The sequence below is a fragment of the Prunus dulcis genome, chromosome 3 (assembly GCF_902201215.1).
Source record: "Prunus dulcis chromosome 3, ALMONDv2, whole genome shotgun sequence".
Taxonomy (NCBI): domain Eukaryota; kingdom Viridiplantae; phylum Streptophyta; class Magnoliopsida; order Rosales; family Rosaceae; genus Prunus; species Prunus dulcis.
The window spans coordinates 22,853,307-22,872,006 of NC_047652.1; the positions used below are offsets into that span (position 1 = coordinate 22,853,307).

At 38.4% G+C, this 18,700-nt stretch overlaps 4 protein-coding genes and 2 pseudogenes across 4 annotated transcripts; 5 read left to right on the forward strand and 1 right to left on the reverse strand.

The window, feature by feature from the left end:
• Positions 1-173: 173 nt before the first annotated feature.
• LOC117621469 (formate dehydrogenase, mitochondrial) lies at positions 174-3,803 on the reverse strand. Its single transcript, XM_034351966.1, has 6 exons — positions 2,869-3,803; positions 2,432-2,603; positions 1,721-2,261; positions 1,105-1,229; positions 629-741; positions 174-527 (listed from the first exon to the last, which is right to left on the reverse strand). The coding sequence occupies exons 1-6, from the start codon at positions 2,959-2,961 to the stop codon at positions 414-416; spliced, it is 1,158 nt and encodes a 385-aa protein (XP_034207857.1). The 5' UTR covers positions 2,962-3,803; the 3' UTR covers positions 174-413.
• A 204-nt stretch (positions 3,804-4,007) lies between these two features.
• LOC117621468 (protein farnesyltransferase subunit beta-like) lies at positions 4,008-8,319 on the forward strand. The gene is made up of 14 exons (XM_034351965.1): positions 4,008-4,350; positions 4,465-4,551; positions 4,666-4,771; positions 4,924-4,959; positions 5,160-5,242; positions 5,345-5,398; positions 5,824-5,875; positions 6,032-6,096; positions 6,332-6,388; positions 6,785-6,857; positions 6,979-7,065; positions 7,143-7,332; positions 7,500-7,603; positions 7,793-8,319. The coding sequence occupies exons 1-14, from the start codon at positions 4,238-4,240 to the stop codon at positions 8,027-8,029; spliced, it is 1,344 nt and encodes a 447-aa protein (XP_034207856.1). The 5' UTR covers positions 4,008-4,237; the 3' UTR covers positions 8,030-8,319.
• Positions 8,320-8,357: 38 nt separating this feature from the next.
• LOC117621470 (CASP-like protein 4A1) lies at positions 8,358-10,724 on the forward strand. Its single transcript, XM_034351967.1, has 4 exons — positions 8,358-8,474; positions 8,580-9,231; positions 9,479-9,614; positions 10,339-10,724. Exons 2-4 carry the CDS (start codon positions 8,606-8,608, stop codon positions 10,531-10,533), a joined length of 957 nt encoding a protein of 318 aa, XP_034207858.1. The 5' UTR covers positions 8,358-8,474; positions 8,580-8,605; the 3' UTR covers positions 10,534-10,724.
• Positions 10,725-11,119: 395 nt separating this feature from the next.
• LOC117623603 lies at positions 11,120-13,311 on the forward strand (annotated as a pseudogene).
• Positions 13,312-13,907: 596 nt separating this feature from the next.
• Positions 13,908-16,125, forward strand: LOC117623602 (2-methylene-furan-3-one reductase). The gene is made up of 4 exons (XM_034354650.1): positions 13,908-14,372; positions 14,844-15,167; positions 15,340-15,499; positions 15,681-16,125. The coding sequence occupies exons 1-4, from the start codon at positions 14,154-14,156 to the stop codon at positions 15,944-15,946; spliced, it is 969 nt and encodes a 322-aa protein (XP_034210541.1). The 5' UTR covers positions 13,908-14,153; the 3' UTR covers positions 15,947-16,125.
• On the forward strand, positions 16,094-17,928 carry LOC117622014 (annotated as a pseudogene).
• The last annotated feature ends 772 nt before the right edge of the window (positions 17,929-18,700 follow it).

Below are 18,700 nucleotides of genomic sequence, written 5' to 3' on the forward strand. Positions count from 1 at the left end.
TTTTATGAACAAATCTTATCCGTACACATCTTCAAAACTAGTGGTCACGTCCAGATTGACTTTTCCATTTTTCTTATTTTCTTTTTGTGTTATGAATAAACAAAATTACACTTTAATTTATTTTCATTAATTAATTTTGAGATGAAATAGGAATGGATAAAAGTGTAAAAAGATAAGTACCAATAGCTAACAAGTTCTTATTATTGAAAGGGAAACTGTCCATCCAGGCAGCATACACTCACAAGGAGGAGGAAACTACAACAAAAAAAGGAAAAAAGAAAAACATTGGGTGCACGGACCCTATAAAAAGCTCTCAGTTTCGGCTACATTATTTAGGAGGAGCTCACATAGTTAGTGTCTGCAACTTGCAAGAGAACACGAACTAGCCGACTTTATCACAAGCACCGAATTTATTACTGATACTGGCTTGCTATTTTACCGTCCTTGACAATGTAGTTTTGTGCAGGAAAGTCTTCTCCCTTGAAGTACCTGTCAAGCATGTCCTTAACACCGGCAGCATAACGTAACTGCACAAATTCCATCATCAGTTTGAGTTGTGGGAAGGAAGGGGAACAAATGAAGTGAAACCACAAGAGTAGAGGAGAACATGATTAAAAGCTAAATGTACCTGTGCATCAATTGTGGTACCAGATATATGAGGGGTCATAGCATGGTTTGGCATGTAACGCCATGGATGGTCTTTCGGAGCTGGTTGTGGATTCCAAACATCGCCACTGTAACCTGGCAAATCACAATAATTAGCCAAAGTCGAAAGAGTGCATTGACATGGATCTTTTTTCTTCCGTTAAGTAACCTTTTAGATAATCTATACATTCTTCTTATGCATCTCATGACAGACCTTTTTTTTCATTCACAAACAAAGGAATGAGAATTTGAAGTCAAATTGGAATCATGAGAATTAGAAGAATATGTTCTTTCATGCTGTCTTCTTAAGTGGTTCAGATAAGGAAATTTCTATAAACAACACATATTCTTTTAAATATAATCTATCAGAAAAATGGTAGAGGATCATTAGAATTATGAACTGCAAACAGTTTTCTCCATTCTTAAAAATTCAATAATTTGGACCTGATTATGTGTTACCTGCAATATGTCCACTGGAGGAAGCGTCAACAACTGCCTGTGTGTCCATGATTGCCCCTCGAGCATTGTTAACGATCAGGACTCCCTTCTTACACTTTGCAATTCTTTCTTTGTCAAACAGTCCTCTGAGTCAAAAGATCAGTATCCAATAAGTTTAATTCACATCTCAATGCCTTGAATAGTATTACAGTGTGCAATTCTATCTTTTCAAACATCCCTCTGAATCACAAATATCAAAATTCTAATAAATTAGAACGCATTCACTGTACATGCATCCCTCAAGGAAGCAGGGGAAAAAGAGAAGATTGTACATGGTTGTATTCATCCTATCAGTTTGTTAGCAGCAGATGAGGTGCTAAACACAATTTGATATTAATATCTGAAGATTGGTCTCTTTAATCAGAAAATCTTAAATTTTAAAAATAAAGTCAGAAGATTAGTCTTGGAATAAGTCCACACAAGTATTGATCTTATCAGCTTGTTAGCCATAGATAGCTACTAAACACAATTATATAGTAATAAAGTCAGAAGATTAGTCTGGTCTCTATCAAGAAATAACGAAATAAGAATAAAACAAAGAAAAAGAAGAGCCAGAAGATTAGCCTTGACTTATTACCTTGTTTTCTCAGTAAGGGGTGTGTTGATAACAATAACATCACATTTTGGAAGCATTGCATCCAGATCCTCCTCAAACTTAGCCCCTATCTGTTGCTCCAATTCTGGGTCAATCTTGAACCGGTCATGATAGAGGAGATGACAGTTGAAAGGTTTCAACCTTTGGAGCAAAAGCTTGCCAATACGTCCAGCACCAACAGTCCCCACTGTCTTTCCTTCCAGATCATAAGCTCTGTGGGCAATACCTGCAACTTTCCACTCCCCATTAACAATCTGAGTGTACCCAGGCACGAAGTTCCGCACAAGAATGAGGATTCTCATGAGCTCATCTTCTGCAACCGAAACCACATTGCTTCCTGTGACCTCTGCAACTGTTAATCCAGCAGCAGCAGCAGCCTTCAGATCAATATGATCAGAACCAATTCCGGCCGTGAGAAGCAATTGCAAATTCTTGGCCTTTTTGATCCTTTCGGCAGTGACATAGGCAGGATGGAAGGGGGTTGATATGAGAACATGGAGATCTGGAATGTGTTTGTCAAGTTCTGCATATATTGCAGCAAAAGACGAAAATTGTCATTAGTTTGAAGTATGAACAACTTGAAGAACAAGCTTAGGCAAATTTCAAGGCCACAAACATGCTAACAGGACAAGCTTATCATAATTTTTTTAGTATACCAAAAAAAAAAAAGGTACTGGATTTATATGCACTAACCACAATCTGGTCCGTCCTTGTCATCAGTGACAATATACTTGTGGCCTTGTGATTCCAGCCAGTCCTTTATGCCCAGCGCTCTCTCCTCACAACCCAGAAAATTGGGGTTCAGTTCTGCATATTCATTGGCCTTGTAAAACACCCCAACAATCTTTTTGCTTCCAGCAGATGCCTGATCATAGTGAAAGCAAATCAATAGGACCCAGAATATAATAAATATGTTTTCAATTAAACAAAAAAACACCGGGCCAAGAATAGTTTTTTTAAAGGTGATCAACCGATTTTTTTCTCAATAAAAAAATTGGAGGGAAAAGGAAGCAGCTTGTAAGATGGGGCTTATAATTACGCAACATATCCTGATCAACACTTACAGAATTAAGCTCAATTATTACAATTAATTGCTGGAATAATTATTTTAAATTATAAAAATTGCTTACATGGAGGTGCCTGGTGAAGGTGGTTGATGATGCTGAGCTCCCTGATGAAGCAAGAGTTCGAACGGCAGATGCAATGACACCCTTCATCGCCATGTTCCTTATGGATTTCCTGCTAAAATTGGTCACCAAAGCCTTAGAAGAAATCAGAAATTAAAGTGATATAAAGTCTGAAGACAAGTAGAGAAGCTTCTGTGCTGTCTGCAACTCAAAGCCCTCTTCCAATTTATTTATAATAAGCAAAGCAAACTAATCTCAGTGTCTCATTCAAACTTTTCTTTGTTATCTGGTGGGGACGACTAAACGTTCCTTATTTTTATTTGTTCTTCCCTTCTAGACTTTTGTCCTTTCGCATCGTGCACCTTATGTTTTCCTATGCATGCTAAGCACGTGTACAGTGTGCTTGTCGGAAAACACTCTGTTTTTCCTTTTGGCAAATGTCCGAACCCAAAAGATGGTCCTTTCTGCCGTGCTGGGCAGTATTTGTGTCTCAGAAAAAGAGCAAGTCTTGTTGCATTTTTACTTAGAGAGACTAAATAATGCAACTTTCCACACTTCTTTTTTCGCTCGCTAATTTTTTATAAACTCACCTATATAGTTCTTAAAATGAGTTAACTCTATCTACAAATTTCTTAGTTGAAGTAATCTAAATTAATCTAATTTGTGGGAGGAGATTCAAACTTAAAAAGTTGGAACTCGTTATCCGAACTAACTTACCTAACTCGGCTATGCAAGACAGCTTTAATTTAATTTCAATTTGTCGATAGCCTTTAGTGTTTTTTCAGTGACTTTTGATGAAAGCTGTTTGGAGGTACATATGGATTTGGTCAACAAATGCCCAACCAAAAACCCAAAGGCACTCGCTCACTTACCCGACACGGACACGGATATGCAACTGGGGGAGGTGAAGTGACTAATAATTCACTCATCTCAAATTTCCAACTCGTACTTGAACTTGAATTGTTAACAGGGGAATTCGAAATTGATAGTAATCAACAAGCTAATCACAATCACAATCACAATCATGATCACAATCTTCTCTTACGTGGCAGATGCATCCTCTATTGGACCACATGGGAAGTACTCTAGTTGCCTTCGTCTTGTGGAGGTTGAGGTGGCATTGAGGCGGCGCCGACAGAAACACCATTAGGTGTTCTCAACTGTGTTGTGGGATGTACCAAAAATCTGAACTTTGTGGCTTCTTGTGACAGCCCACTATACTTGGGCTCAGTTTTCAAGCGCCAAACTTCACAACTTTAACAAACTAAGCCCAAATTAAACTTGGGTTTGCGTGTGTGTGTGGAAGTAGTGTGAAGTGAACTCAAACTGCAAGACGCTGAATTTCTGTGGAAGTTCAGGGAGGGCGCTGGAGATGGAGCTTCCGGTTGCAACAGTGACTCAGCACGATCAATGGAAGGTGGAGAGTCAGGTCTTTCGGATCTACGATCTCTTTGGCAACCTTCCCCCCAACGCCCAATCCGTAATGTAATAAAGCTCCAAACTTTTCACTCTCAATCAATCCTAGGGTTTAGAAACAATTTTTTTTTGGGTTGGTTCTAGAAATTTAAATGGTGTTTTGTTTGGGTGTTGATTTTAAAGGATCGAACTTCAGCGTGATAATCACATAGAGTACTTAACGAGAGGCCTCAGACAACTCCCTCCCTCATTCTGCACTTTGGATGCCAGGTATACTCTCTCTCTCTCTCTCTCTCTCTCTCTCTCTCTCTCTTTCTCTTCTGGTGATTCTGAGCTGAATTTTAGGCTCGTTTTCATTTTTATGACATGTGCATTTGTTTTCAGTCGGCCTTGGCTGTGCTATTGGATTCTGCATTCATTGGCTTTACTAGGGGAGTCTGTTGATGATGAACTGGAACATAACACCATTGACTTCCTTAGCCGTTGCCAGGTATGTGAATATAACCGATTGGGAGTTGTGTTGACAATCTCACATTGCTTAAATGGAACATAATTGAAAGGCCGGTGCTTTAGTTTGCCATCTTTTTGTGTTGGCATGGAATGGTAAGTTTAAGTTCTCATGGAGCTTTCTTTTGCTTCCAGGACCCAAGTGGTGGATATGGCGGCGGCCCTGGACAGGCAAGTAAATGCTCTCACTATATCTTTGTTGAACTCTGTTGGTGTTATTTGTAATAGCTTGGCGAGACCTGCTACTTCCAACCTTAAATTTCTTGGTTGCTTCCATTTCGAGAGCTAGAATTATACAGAATTACGTGTCCGTTCTACTATATGATGCAGTCTTTTGCTTACAATAGTTTACGAGTTCAATGTTTTCTCAGCTGCCACATCTGGCAACAACTTATGCTGCAGTCAATGCACTCATAACTGTCGGTGGTGATCAAGCTCTCTCATCAATTAATAGGTGGTCAGTTTAGGCTCCTTCAAATAAAAATAAAAAACTTATTTTACAACAGTGCATTTCCAAGCTTTTTGGAAGTGATTTGACATCATTATTTCTTTTCAGATGTGAACTATACAAGTTTCTGCAGCAAATGAAACATCCAAGCGGTGGCTTCAGGTTAGATATGACATTAATCTGTGTGGTTTTCTATTTTGAGATTAGATTATGACTAAAATTTCCTAGATGTACACTTCACTTGGAACTGTATTTGATTCCTTTCAACATCCCAACTCTCTCTCTCTCTCTCTCTCTCTCTCTCTCTCTCCATGCAGCCTTACAGTTTTTGCAGCCTTACAGTTTTTGTTTTGTTCAGTATTTGAGTTTGTGTTGCCTTTATCTATCTGTAATATGCAAAATTTGCAGCCTTACACTTTTTGTTTTGATCAGTATTTGAGTTTGTGTTGCCTTTATCTGTCTGTAATATGCAAAATTTGCAAATAATTTTTTGGTGCTTATTTATTTGCACGAGGGCATATATTTGTGCAATGAAAATTTCAGTACCTTTGATATTGCTTTTACCAGCACAAATTACTTTTCCTTAGGATGCATGATGGTGGAGAAATTGATGTCCGGGCTTGCTACACTGCGATTTCTGTTAGTCTCTCTCTCCCTCCGTCTCTCTAATACACACACAAAGACATTGGTGCAGATTCTTAGTGTGCACATCCTTTTTAATGCATTATAGTTCTGTTCTTCGTTTACAATATGGTTTTTTATTTTTCATGATGACGTTTTTACTCATTCTTGCAGGTAGCAAGTATTTTGAACATTTTGGATGATGAACTGGTTCATAATGTTGGAAGTTTCATCTTAAGGTTTCTTACCTAGTCTTTAATTTAATTGGAAATTTAGCTCAGTTCACTCTTTAACGTACCTAGTTATTTTTGCATTATATATATATATATATATATATATATATATATTGTCTTTGATGTTCTTTAGTAACGTTCTTCCTGTTGGCTTCAATTTGATTGAGTCATTGACTGAAGCTTGCCTTCTTGATATGAATGGCATTATATATTGGATAAATTAAAATTTTTCCCTTTGCAGTTGTCAGACTTATGAAGGTGGCATTTCTGGGGAACCTGGTTCTGAAGCTCATGGCGGGTAATTTTCAGACTCATAAATGTATGATAAATGTCAACATCAATAGCCTCTTTTCCTGGTTATGTGGATGAAGTGGAATCATGAGTTTGAGTATTAGTTTTTTATATTACTGAGTAGTAATGCAATTTCAGATGTACCATCAAAAATCTCTGTGAACTTTTAGGTTTCCTATTCCATCCACTCACATTTTAAATTGTCTGTCTGCCTATTTTTATGCCCTTTGCCATGTACCTATTCTGAAGATTGTATATTACTTTGTCAGATTATCTGAAATTTTAGGGTAATATATTCTGGCTTCCTTTTCCATTTCCCATCCACTCACCTCTCAACATACATGTGTGCATGTCATGGGCATTTGGTAAGGCCTTTCATAGATCAGACAATTTTTTTCTTCAGGTACACCTTTTGTGGGGTGGCTACAATGATTCTAATCAATCAGATCAATCGTTTGGACTTGCCCAGACTAATTGTAAGACACTTCGCATCTATTTTGTGTAGTGATATGCAGATTATCATAAATATTCAAATTGGATCAGTATTCTTTTAGAAGCCTTTTATTCTTCTGTTTGAGTAGTTGGCTATTGTATTAGGATTGGTTGGTATTTCGACAAGGGAAGGAGTTTGGATTTCAGGGGAGGACTAATAAATTGGTTGATGGTTGCTACTCCTTTTGGCAGGTAATTCTCTGCCTTTTTCTTTATCTTCTTGGGGATCCTTTTGAGTCATAGTTGAATTATTTATATTAATTGACCAGGGAGGTGTTTTTCCATTATTACAAAGAGTGCGTTCAATTATTGATGAACAACTCGTGCTCCCAGACGCTGGAGGACACTGTACTACGAATGGCACACACACTTCTACGACACCTAGTATATCTGAAGTGGGGGAAAGTTTTGAAGGCACTTCATCTCATGTTGATGATGCTTGCCATTCTAGGCAGGAAGGTAGGTTGACTTAGACAAGTTTAACGTTTTTGGCTATCTATTATTTACCCGAATTCATTTGCTTTTTTATACCCGTGTTTTCTATTTTGTGTTATAGTTTTATGTGTTGTGCAGTTATCTTATAATCTTTTTGTTCTTGTATGAATGGATGAATGCTCCCTGTGCAGTGAATTTCAATGATATCGGTTATAATTTTGTCAAGAGGCCTATAGAAATGGAGCCACTTTTTCACAGCCTGGCATTGCAGCAATACATACTTTTATGCTCACAGGTGTGCTTTTCGAATATAACTCCATTCTGTGGTAACTGGATGCTTGATTGGATTGATTTTCGAATGGATTACTCATAAGCTTAATATTGCATCCACATTAGTTTGCGCATGAGCTTAATATTGCTTCTCAATTTACAGATTTCTTGCTCCCCAGGGGTTAATGTTTTAATTTTGATCTGGTCGATGTAGGAGGAGAAGGGTGGGATGAAAGACAAACCTGGGCTATCTAGGGATTTCTACCACACATGCTATTGTCTGAGTGGTCTCTCTGTATGCCAACATATGTGGTCGGATGAAGAAGACTCTCCAGTGTTGCCTAGAGCATTAATGGGTTCCTATTCCAATTTGTTGGAACCAATACATCCCCTCTTCAATGTTGTCTTAGAACAGTACCATGAAGCCCGGGAATTCTTTACAAGAGACTGAGCAAAACATTCTCCTCGGTGGTCTTCTGATAACATTTAATAATGATGCGCCGTCTTTGATACATAAATTTTACATTTGGTATTTCAAGACTGCGGAGGCTAGCAGTCAATAAAATGACTGATTTGGCTATAGGAGAAGTTGAGGACCAGCCAGAGGCAATATGTAATAGTTAGTGCATGATGCTGTTGTAAGATTATTCAGTGTTGTTTTGTTACTTGTATGAATGATCTGTACTCATTTATGCCCAAAAAAAAAAGGAAAAGAAAAAGAAAATAAATTTACTGCTCAAATGGAATTTACTTGTTTTTGTTTTATTGCCCCCACCACACACCGCCCAGAACCTTTGGCTACCAGTTTTAGCGCTTGGCTGCGTCTGTGGTGGTGGTCCAATTGACACCAACTCTGAAAGCAACATGAACAAGTTTTGGGAATGTGGAAGTAGCAAGTAACTTTTAGTTTAACTTATGCACACTGTCACACCGATATGCTATTATTTCCCATGGCCAGTCTTTAGGAGGCTCTCAAAGTCAAATCTCCTTTTTATTTACAGGGTTCTCAAATTGAAGTCTCGAAGAAATGGAAAACTGTCAAGTTAGGGATGCAGAAGAAACCCGTTCATCAACTTCCTCTCCATCTCAATCTCAGACTCAGAATATGAAAACAGAAAACCAACCAGCACCCCAAGACAAAGAAGAAGAAGAAGAAAAGGAAAGAAATAGCATCTCAGAAACACCACCCAGTATCAAGTTTTATTCACCTCCTCTGTTCCAGTCCCCATCTCCACCATCCGATTCTCCAACAACACACTCAACCCATCAAGCCTACCACACTCATGAGTTCAGACTCACACCTTCAGACACCAAGCCGGCATCGCCACCGGCCGTGCCGGCCCGGTCTTTCAAGGTCGAGCCCAAGGTCGTGGATCCCAAACCACAAGTTGGGTTTTCTGGGCTCGCAGAGGTTCAAGAAGAAAGTGGTGGTGCTACTGCTACTGGTACTAATCGTGGTGGTGTAAAGATGCGAACTTTGAGAGCCAACTTATCGATATTGAACAGGTCGAGGAGGGAGAACATGGTGAGGAAGGCTTTGCTTGGGTTTAGGATTTCTGGGTTTGTGTTCTGCTTGATCTCTTTCTCGGTTATGGCGGCTGACAAGAACCAGGGTTGGGCTTTAGATTCCTACTATCGGTACAAGGAGTTCAGGTCTGTCAATTGTCAGCCCCTCCCTCTGTTTCACGACAAAAGTGTTGCTTACTTACTTTTTACTCTGGTTTTTATGCTGTGTCAGTTTCTGTCTGATGACTTGTTGCAACATAAACAAAGCTTTGAACTTTACAATTTTAGAGTCATTTTGTTGAATTATTTAGTTTCTTTTTTCTTTTTGGGCAAAAATGGTATGTGGGTTTGGGGGATTATAAGGAGATTATTAATTGGAATTGTGAATTTGTAGGTACTGCTTGGCAGTGAATGTGATAGGATTTGTGTATTCAGGGCTGCAAACCTATGATTTAACCTATTTCTTCACCAGCGGAAAACATGTAATGCAGCTTCATCTCCGCCATTACTTTGATTTCTTGATGGATCAGGCAAGTCTCACAAGTCTTTGACTCTTTGTGTATGTATAAACAAGAGGCTCTTACATTAATTAATTATCCTACCTAACGTAGCCCCATGCACACGCCCTCCCTGGCCCCTCGTCTTTGATTATTTGATGCTACAGGAAGTGTTTGCTCTCTCTCTCTCTCTCTCTCTCTCTCTCTCTCTCTCTCTCTCTCTCTCTCGGCATTTTTCTGATAATTATGGGGACCACAGCCTATGAAGGTGGTCCTTCAGCACTTGGATGGTCATTTTACTTATTGGTTTACTATACCTTTTTTTATACTTTTTGTTGTTGGTTTGTTGTTGATGATTAATGATGTTTATCATTCACATATTGGCCATTGTCCCACACGGAATCGCATCATCACATAAATTTGGACCAGTTGGTTCTTGACTTTTTCTTTCACTACCTTTTGGGTACCTTTTTTTCTGGCCTTTTTCCACAGTAATGATTCAACTTTTGCTTTCTCTGTTTAAAACTGTATCCATTGGTAGAAAATTTACCTCATCTTATAGCAAACATATTGGAATTAACAGCTTAATTACACCATATTTGGAAAACCCAAAAAAAAAAAAAAAACATTTCGGATGGATTTGTCACTTGTGAAACTTGGCAGACAGGTTTTCCTAGAACAGAGGTGGAATTCTGCATTCTGATTACCTGTTGTATGCTATATTATATATAACTTAATGTGGAATTTGGCATGGCAGATTTTGACATACCTTTTGATATCGGCATCTTCATCCGCTGCAATTCGGACTGACGACTGGGAGTCGAATTGGGGCAAAGACAAGTTCCCAGATATGGCTCGTGCGGCCGTGGCATTGTCCTTCCTTGCCTTTCTTGCCTTTGCCTCCAGCTCCCTCATCTCTGGTTACACACTTTGTACCCTGAAATCCATCTAGTTCTTCATATACTTACAGAGTTACTGAGTTAGATTAGATGGACAGTTAAAAAGTCACTTAATTTTTAAGAAATGTTGCAAATTATGTAGAGAGAGTTACTTTTATGTTGCATCTGCGTCATGGTTCATGGATGATTTGGCACAATGTGTTTTTGGACAATTTAAGATTATTAAGAGTTGCTTAGTTGTTAACTTATAACAGTAACTCCTAAGAGATACCTACCTTCAAAATGGGAAAGAGAGAGAATCACATTTAACCCAATCTGTCCTGGCAATGTTGGATCCAAAAAGAAAAATGGAGTTGCCAATGGCCTTGGTACATATGGACATGTGTATGTATGGACAATGAGAGAGTTGATATATGCTGACAATTGGGCTGGATATTAACACATCAACCAAGTACAATTGCAATGTTGACCCAAAAAAAAAAAAGTACAATTGCAAATTTTAGATGGGTCTGTTTTTTTGCACCCATTTTTCTGCTAACCATACTCCGAAAGGCAAACTTAAAAAATACTGGTTTTTCTTTTCTTTCCTTCTTATTTTTCTTACTGTCCGTGTGAGTGAACCATAAGAAAAACAAGAAGCGTTGTCCTCAAGCAATAATGCATCCCGATGCATAATTTCAAGTGTTTTTTCCCCTTTATTTTTTAGTAAATTTAAGTTTTAGCCAAAAAAACTTTCACTTTTAAAAAAAAAATAACGTAGGTAAATATCCAGCTTCCACTTCCTTCTCCTTCATCAACAAAACGACACGCTGTCAAGGGCTCATAGGTCCTCCCTCCCATGATGACATGGTTGATATTGATCTCTTCCTATTAAAGTGCAAGAGCTTTGTGAGTGTGTCTACACATCTCACTCATTTGCTTCCAAGAAGAAACCTCAAAGTTCGGTTTTTCTGTGCATTTTAGTCATCAATGGCTGCAGCTTCAAGTGATTCCGTGCCCTCTGTAAACAAGGCTTGGGTGTACTCAGAATATGGAAAGGCTGCAGATGTTTTGAAACTTGATCCCAATGTTCCTGTTCCTGAACTAAAGGAAGACCAGGTGCTCATCAAGGTGGTTGCTGCAGCTCTTAACCCAGTTGATTACAAGAGGATGTTTGGGTATTTTAAAGCCACCGACTCTCCTCTACCTGTGAGAGCCTCTTTCTCTTTCATTTTCTTTTTAATGCATTTGCTTGTATTTTGAATTGGGGTTTTGAAAATAATGTTTATTTTTAGGAATTTATAGTTTTTCTTTTTTCCTTTTTAATTGTTTGGCAGTCCAGTCTGAAAATATGGCCTGCTGTTGTTGGATCCATTTTGCTGTATAATTGGCCTTTCTTCTTTTTTGATACAAGTAACAAATTTTGTGCAAATCTAAATACTTTAGAAAAAAAAAAAAAAAAGGGTAAATGCTTTGAAGAATCAAAGTAAATTTCATCTAGTTGATCATGAAGGAAGTTTTGTCACCTTGTTATGTTTCTATTGCAAGTTCCCATTAGCATTATTATATTCCTAGTAATCAGCTGGAATCAATTTGTTTTGCAGACGGTTCCCGGGTATGATGTTGCTGGTCTGGTGGTGTAGGTGGGAAGCCAAGTAACAAAGTTTAAGGTGGGGGATGAAGTATATGGGGATCTCAATGAGAAAGCTTTGGAGAACCCAACGAGGTTTGGGTCTTTGGCAGAGTACACTGCTGCAGCAGAAAGAGTTTTGGCTCTCAAACCCCAAAATCTGAGTTTTGTTGAAGCTGCTAGCCTTCCCCTGGCTATTGAGACTGCCTATGAAGGGCTTGAACGAACTGAATTTTCTGCTGGTAAATCCATTCTTGTTTTAGGAGGCGCTGGGGGAGTGGGAACACATGTTATTCAGGTAAAGTAGTTTGATTTCTAATTCCAGAATGTCCTCATGCTTTATATAACTCAATCTGCACATGGAATTAGTTAAGAAGTGCAAACATTTCCACTAATTTGGGCAGCTAGCAAAGCATGTTTTTGGTTCTTCAAAAGTAGCAGCAACTGCAAGCACTAGAAAACTGGAGCTGTTGAGAAGCTTGGGTGCTGATTTGGTTGTCGACTACACCAAGGAGAAGTATGAAGAACTGCCTGAGAAATTTGATGTGGTATATGATACAGTTGGTAAGATTCTTCATTCTGGTTTCTCAACAATTCTATACATTATGTAATCCATATATGGCATGCACCTACCAACAGGGGAATCTATTAGTTTATTTATTTACCAGGAATGAATCAAAGACTGATATTATTGTATGATGTTTTTGGAAAAAAAAAAACAGGGGAGTCTGACAGGGCGGTGAAGGCAGTAGTCTGACAGGGCGGTGAAGGCAGTGAAAGAAGGAGGGAAGGTAGTGACAATAGTACCAGGTCCAGTAGCAGCAGGGGCCTTCATATTTATCCTGACTTCAACTGGGACTATATTGGAGAAGCTGAAGCCATACTTGGAGAGTGGGAAGGTGAAGCCGGTGCTTGATCCCACAGGCCCATATCCCTTTTCCAAGACTGTTGAAGCATTTGCTTACCTTGAAACCTCCAGGGCTACAGGGAAGGTGGTTGTGCATCCCATCCCATAAGAAAGATGGAAGAGATTGTGCAGGCAGGCAGGCAATCAGTCAGTTTGTGGGTTACGTATTTCTAATCTGCTGGTTGTGTAAACTTAGTGTTGTAATAATGGGTATGTGAGATGCTTATATATTATAATATGAAGTTGAGAGATTTGCTTATGTATATGTGACTTGTGGAAAGTAAGAAAAAAAAAAGAAATTAAACTTTTTTCCAAGTGCATTGTTCTGTTCTATGACAGGATTTGTAACTTGCTATTCTCTGGCCTAGTTTACAAAGATTTACCTATGTAAAAAGGATAATTCCTTAGTTAAGGATTTGTTACATATTTCTTATCTTAGCTGTTGGATTGCATTCATTAGCTGTGTTAGTAGATTTAATATGCAACATATATTGGATTGAGATTAGAAATATGTAATCCATTCTTAACATAAAATACTCATTGGGGAATTCTCCATTCACTTGGATCGACATGAGAGTGACTATATTGTATAGCCAGGATTTATGTTGTATATTTAAAAGAGGTTGACCTGCCTGTTTCTGCCATGTTACAATCCTAGCTCACTAAATACTGGGATATTCTCCAATGAGTATTTAAGTTAAGGATTTGTTACATAGTTCTAATTTTGGTTGTTGGATTGCATCTAAGAGACTACCAACATATTTAATAAATGCAATACAACGGCCAAAAATAGAAATATGTAACCAATTCTTAACATAAAATACGTATTAGAGAATTTTTCTATAAATACTAATCTAGATATACTAATTATAATGATAATACTAATATAATAAAAAAAAGAGCCATCTTTTTTTTTTGGGGTATACTTTTCCCGGTTGCGTTGCTACCGCGTCTCTTGTGGCCCATGAACCTCGAGTGATAAAGTATCTAGATTCATTATTTCGAGTTTCTTTCTTTTTCTTTCTAAACGGCACTCTGTCAAGGTCTCCTCCCTCTCATCCGAGTCTGAGTGTGTCTACTCATCTCACTCATTTGCTTACAAGAAGAAAACCCCTCAATTTCCCTGAAAGTTTGGTTTTTCTGTGCAACAATCATCAATGGCTGCAGCTTTAAGTGATTCCATACCCTCTGTAAACAAGGCTTGGGTGTACTCAGAATATGGACAGTCTGCAGATGTTTTGAAATTTGATCCCAATGTTGCTGTGCCTGAAATAAAGGAAGACCAGGTGCTCATCAAAGTGGTTGCTGCATCTCTTAACCCAATTGATTTCAAGAGGATGCTTGGGTATTTCAAGGAGATCGACTCTCCTCCACCTGTGAGAGCATCTTTCTCTTTCATTCTCTTTTAATGCATTTGCTTGTATTTGGAATTGAGGGTTTGAAAATAATGTTAATCCTTAGGATTCTATAGTTTTTCTTTTTCTTTGTTTTTTTGTTTTGTTTGTTTGATCCATTTTGTTTGTTTGTTTGAAAAGATGGCCTGGAGTTGTTGGATCCATTTTGCTGTATAATTGCCTCTCTTTTTTTCTTTTTGATACAAGTGATTATGTTTTTGGTCAATTTTGTGTAAATCAAAATACTTGAGAAAAAGGAAGCTGCTTTGAAGAATCAAATTCAATTTCATCTAGTTGATCTGGAAGGAACTTCTGTTACCTTGATATGTTTCCATTGCATGTTCCAGTGTCTTTTCAATTAGCATGCTTAGTGTTACTAGTAATCCAGCTGGGCAGGCAAGTGAAAAAGAACGTAGCTAGAATTCTTTTTTATTAAATCAATTTGTTTTGCAGACGGTTCCTGGGTATGATGTTGCTGGTGTGGTGGTGAAGGTGGGAAGCCAAGTGACGAAGTTTAAGGTGGGGGATGAAGTATATGGGGATCTCAATGAGAATGCTTTGGTGAACCCAAAAAAGTTTGGGTCTTTGGCAGAGTACACTGCTTCAGAAGAAAGAGTGTTGGCTCTCAAACCCCAAAATCTGAGTTTTGTTGAAGCTGCTAGCCTTCCCCTTGCTCTGGAGACCGCCTATGAAGGGCTTGAACGGACTGAGTTTTCTGCTGGTAAATCTATTCTTGTTTTAGGAGGCGCTGGGGGAGTGGGAACACATGTTATTCAGGTAAAGTAAATTTATATCTAGTTCCAGAATGTCCTTAAACTGCATATGGAATTAGTCAAGAAGTGCAAACATTTGCACTAATTTGGGCTCTGATTAAGTAGAGCTGAATATCTATACAATTGATTATATCTAACAGATTAATGTTTTTTTTTTTTTTTTTAATGTGAGGCAGCTAGCGAAACATGTTTTTGGTGCTTCAAAAGTAGCAGCTACTGCAAGCACTAAAAAACTGGATTTGCTGAGAAGCTTGGGTGCTGATTTGGCTATTGATTACACCAAGGATAACTTTGAAGACCTGCCTGAGAAATTTGATGTGGTATATGATGCAGTTGGTAAGATTCTTCATTGTTGTTTCTTAACATTCTATACATGATGTTTTCATCCATACAAGGAATGTACCCACCAATTGAAGTCTGGAAAGGAAATAATATATCAATGTTATAGCCTATTGGTTTATTTACCAGGAATGAGTCAAAAAATGAAAATATATGATGTTTTTATTTCCAAAAACAGGGCAGTCTGACAGGGCAGTGAAGGCAGTGAAAGAAAACGGGAAGGTTGTAACAATCTTTGGTTCAGTAACGCCACCAGCGCTCACATTTGTGCTGACTTCAACTGGGACTATATTGGAGAAGCTGAAGCCATACTTGGAGAGTGGGAAAGTGAAGCCGGTGCTTGATCCCACAAGCCCGTATCCCTTTTCTAAGACTATTGAAGCATTTGCCTACCTTGAAACCTCCAGAGCTACAGGCAAGGTCGTTGTGCATCCCATCCCTTAAGATGATAGAGATTGTGCAGGCAGGAAATCAGTCAGTTTGTGTTTTATATATATATTTGTAATCTTCTGCTGGTTGTTTGAACTTGAAATCTTGTAATAATGGTTGTGCATCCCATCCCGTAAGATGATGCATGTTTTATATACTTATATGGAGTTGGTTGGGAGTTTGGGTACTTTGCACTCTGTTTTCTTCCTGGTTGCTCATTGCTTGCAGGTAACAAAGTTGAACAGTCAGATATAACCTTGTAAATTTTGTGATATAGTGGGGTAGAAACCACTTCATATATTCATCGTATTGGCCCCTGGCTATTTCCCTTCCTAATTTTTTGAACATGACCACCCACTTCACAGAAGATTAACACTGTTAAATTAGCCACCGACTTTGGGGACAGCAGATGTTTTGGTTAACTCTGTAAACAAAAATGGACCAAACTGGAAAAACCTAACTCAGGAAATCAGCATTGAACAAGAACATATTAAACTGCAAATTGTAACAGCTTTCGTCATATCCGCCATTAAAGTAATAACATTTTTGACTTAGTTGAGGTAATATCAAACTATGAATGTACCATAAAATAATATGCATCTACAGGCATAAATACAAATTTCAAACTTCAAACTTATAAATAAATACCCAGTTTTCCGCCCCTCTTTCCATCACAAATAGAAAGAACATATAGTTTCTTTCTTGTACACAATATGGCTTGTGGAAGCAAACCTTCCCTCTGTAAACAGGGCTTGGGTTTACGTGGAGTACGGAAAACCGGCAGATATGTTGAAACTTGATCCAAACATGCCTCTTCCTCTAGTAGAGGAAGACCAGGTGCTCATCAAGGTGGCTGCTGCAGCACTTAACCCCATTGATCACATGAAGCTTCTTGGGTATTTCAAGGACACTGACAGTGCTCTACCTGTGAGCTTGCTGCCTCTCAGTTTCTCTTTTCCATTTCTTTAATGGCTGTATTTGTAACTTTCTTTGTCTTTTTTTGAATATTTATTTTGCCGACAGTTCCAGGGTATGATGTTGCTGGTGTAGTGGTGAAGCTTGGAAGCCAAGCAAGGAAATTTAAGGGGGGGATGAAGTATATAGGACTGTCAATGAGCAAGGCCTAATAAACCTAAAGAAAACTGGGTCGTTAGCAGAGTACACGGCTGTGGAAGAAACATTGTTGGCTGTGAAACCCACAAATCTGAGTTTTGCTGAGGCTGCTAGCCTTCCTGTGGCTATTGAGACCGCCTATGAAGGGCTCGAACGAGCTCAAATTTTAGCTGGTAAATCCATTCTTGTTTTAGGAGTTGCTGGGGGTGTAGGAACCCATGTTATTCAGGTATACAGTCAATACTTCTATTTCTAATATAATATGGAATTAGTCAAGAAGGGCATATATTCCATTAATTTAGGCTTCAATACTGTTGCCTGCTCTAATTAAGTACGACTGATTATCAAATACTTGATGTCTAGCAAAGCATGTTTTTGGTGTTTCCAGAGTGGCAGCTACTGCAAGCACTAAAAAACTGGATTCGTTGAGGAGCTTGGGTGCTGATCTTGCTATTGATTATACGAAGGACAACTTCGAAGAGCTGCCTGAGAAATTTGATGTGGTCTATGATACAGTTGGTAAATATTTGAACATTCTTCATAATTTCTTCATTGCTGTTTCTTTCTCTGCTGATATATCAAAACAAAACACTTCAATATGGATATAATTCATTCTTCATTTTATTAATTAATCTATTTTCATGTTTTGGAAATGAACAAAACAGGGCAGTCGGATAGGGCAATGAAGGCAGTGAAAAGAGGGGGGGAAGGTTGTGGCAGTGGTAGGTCCAATAAACCACCAGCCTTCATGTTTACGTTGACTTCTTCTGGGTCTATCTTGGAGAAACTCAGCCTTACTTGGAGAGTGTGGGAAGGTGAAGGCAGTGATTGATCCGAATGGCCCATATCCCTTCCCTATAGCAACTCCACCCATTTGCCCTTAGCCATGTCAAGGGTGGAGTTAGGATAGTCATTATTCACGTGAATAGTAGTTACCCTTGCAAATAGTAATTTCTGTTTCCATTGCTCTGACTAATGGCAATTACTATTCATTTTTTTATTTTATTTTGTTTATTTTTCTTTTTTGGTGATTGTGCAAGTTTACCAGTTACACACACAGATATTCCACTATGAATACAGATAAAGGCAATCCATCAAAAGAATATATTATGTTTGATAAATGTTTCCAACCCCGCCGCGGGTGGGGTCCACAACCTTCGACTATATTGAAAGTTCCCAATTAGATTTGGATAGTAAAGTAACTATGTTAATGACAGCATCTGTGGTTAAAGTGTCAAACAAGCAGTGGAGATTAAAATATATAGTAGCAAAGCAATGATGCATGTTATGATTTTCAAGGCAACAAGAGCATATGTCAAAATTTGATTGCCCGTTGCAGCTTTGTTTTGCTCCTTTCTTAAATGCGATCCGCACTCACGTTATTACTTTTTACTAGGTGTCAAACTTTACTCATACACTATCAAAACAAAAGTGTTAAGTTGTCACAGCTTACGTCATTATCTGGTATGTTACTCGATGAACGAGCCAATCAACAAGTCTCAAAGTAAACACTTGATAGAGAGGAAAGGAGAAAAAAGTGTCACCAACCCTCCTTCCTATCTTCTTTTCTCGTCTTTTCTTTATAGGTTAATAAATAAGTCTATAGTTGCGACAAAGTTGCCCATGAGATTGCAACTTTTACATATAGTGTAGGTA

What these genes read in the sequence shown, in the direction of transcription:
- LOC117621468 (XM_034351965.1), top strand. Translation starts at nt 4,238, where the DNA reads ATGGAGCTTCCGGTTGCAACAGTGACTCAGCACGATCAATGGAAGGTG. An exon ending in GCTCTCTCATCAATTAATAG is followed by an intron (nt 5,243 to 5,344) that starts GTGGTCAGTTTA and finishes ATTTCTTTTCAG; the next exon opens with ATGTGAACTATACAAGTTTC. An exon ending in CATCCAAGCGGTGGCTTCAG is followed by an intron (nt 5,399 to 5,823) that starts GTTAGATATGAC and finishes ACTTTTCCTTAG; the next exon opens with GATGCATGATGGTGGAGAAA.
- LOC117621469 (XM_034351966.1), bottom strand. Translation starts at nt 2,961, where the DNA reads ATGGCGATGAAGGGTGTCATTGCATCTGCCGTTCGAACTCTTGCTTCA. An exon ending in CCTTCACCAGGCACCTCCAT is followed by an intron (nt 2,604 to 2,868) that starts GTAAGCAATTTT and finishes CACTATGATCAG; the next exon opens with GCATCTGCTGGAAGCAAAAA. An exon ending in CCCCTTACTGAGAAAACAAG is followed by an intron (nt 1,230 to 1,720) that starts GTAATAAGTCAA and finishes CTTTTGACTCAG; the next exon opens with AGGACTGTTTGACAAAGAAA.
- LOC117621470 (XM_034351967.1), top strand. Translation starts at nt 8,606, where the DNA reads ATGGAAAACTGTCAAGTTAGGGATGCAGAAGAAACCCGTTCATCAACT. An exon ending in TATCGGTACAAGGAGTTCAG is followed by an intron (nt 9,232 to 9,478) that starts GTCTGTCAATTG and finishes GTGAATTTGTAG; the next exon opens with GTACTGCTTGGCAGTGAATG. An exon ending in TTGATTTCTTGATGGATCAG is followed by an intron (nt 9,615 to 10,338) that starts GCAAGTCTCACA and finishes TTGGCATGGCAG; the next exon opens with ATTTTGACATACCTTTTGAT.
- LOC117623602 (XM_034354650.1), top strand. Translation starts at nt 14,154, where the DNA reads ATGGCTGCAGCTTTAAGTGATTCCATACCCTCTGTAAACAAGGCTTGG. An exon ending in TGGGAACACATGTTATTCAG is followed by an intron (nt 15,168 to 15,339) that starts GTAAAGTAAATT and finishes AATGTGAGGCAG; the next exon opens with CTAGCGAAACATGTTTTTGG. An exon ending in TGTGGTATATGATGCAGTTG is followed by an intron (nt 15,500 to 15,680) that starts GTAAGATTCTTC and finishes TTCCAAAAACAG; the next exon opens with GGCAGTCTGACAGGGCAGTG.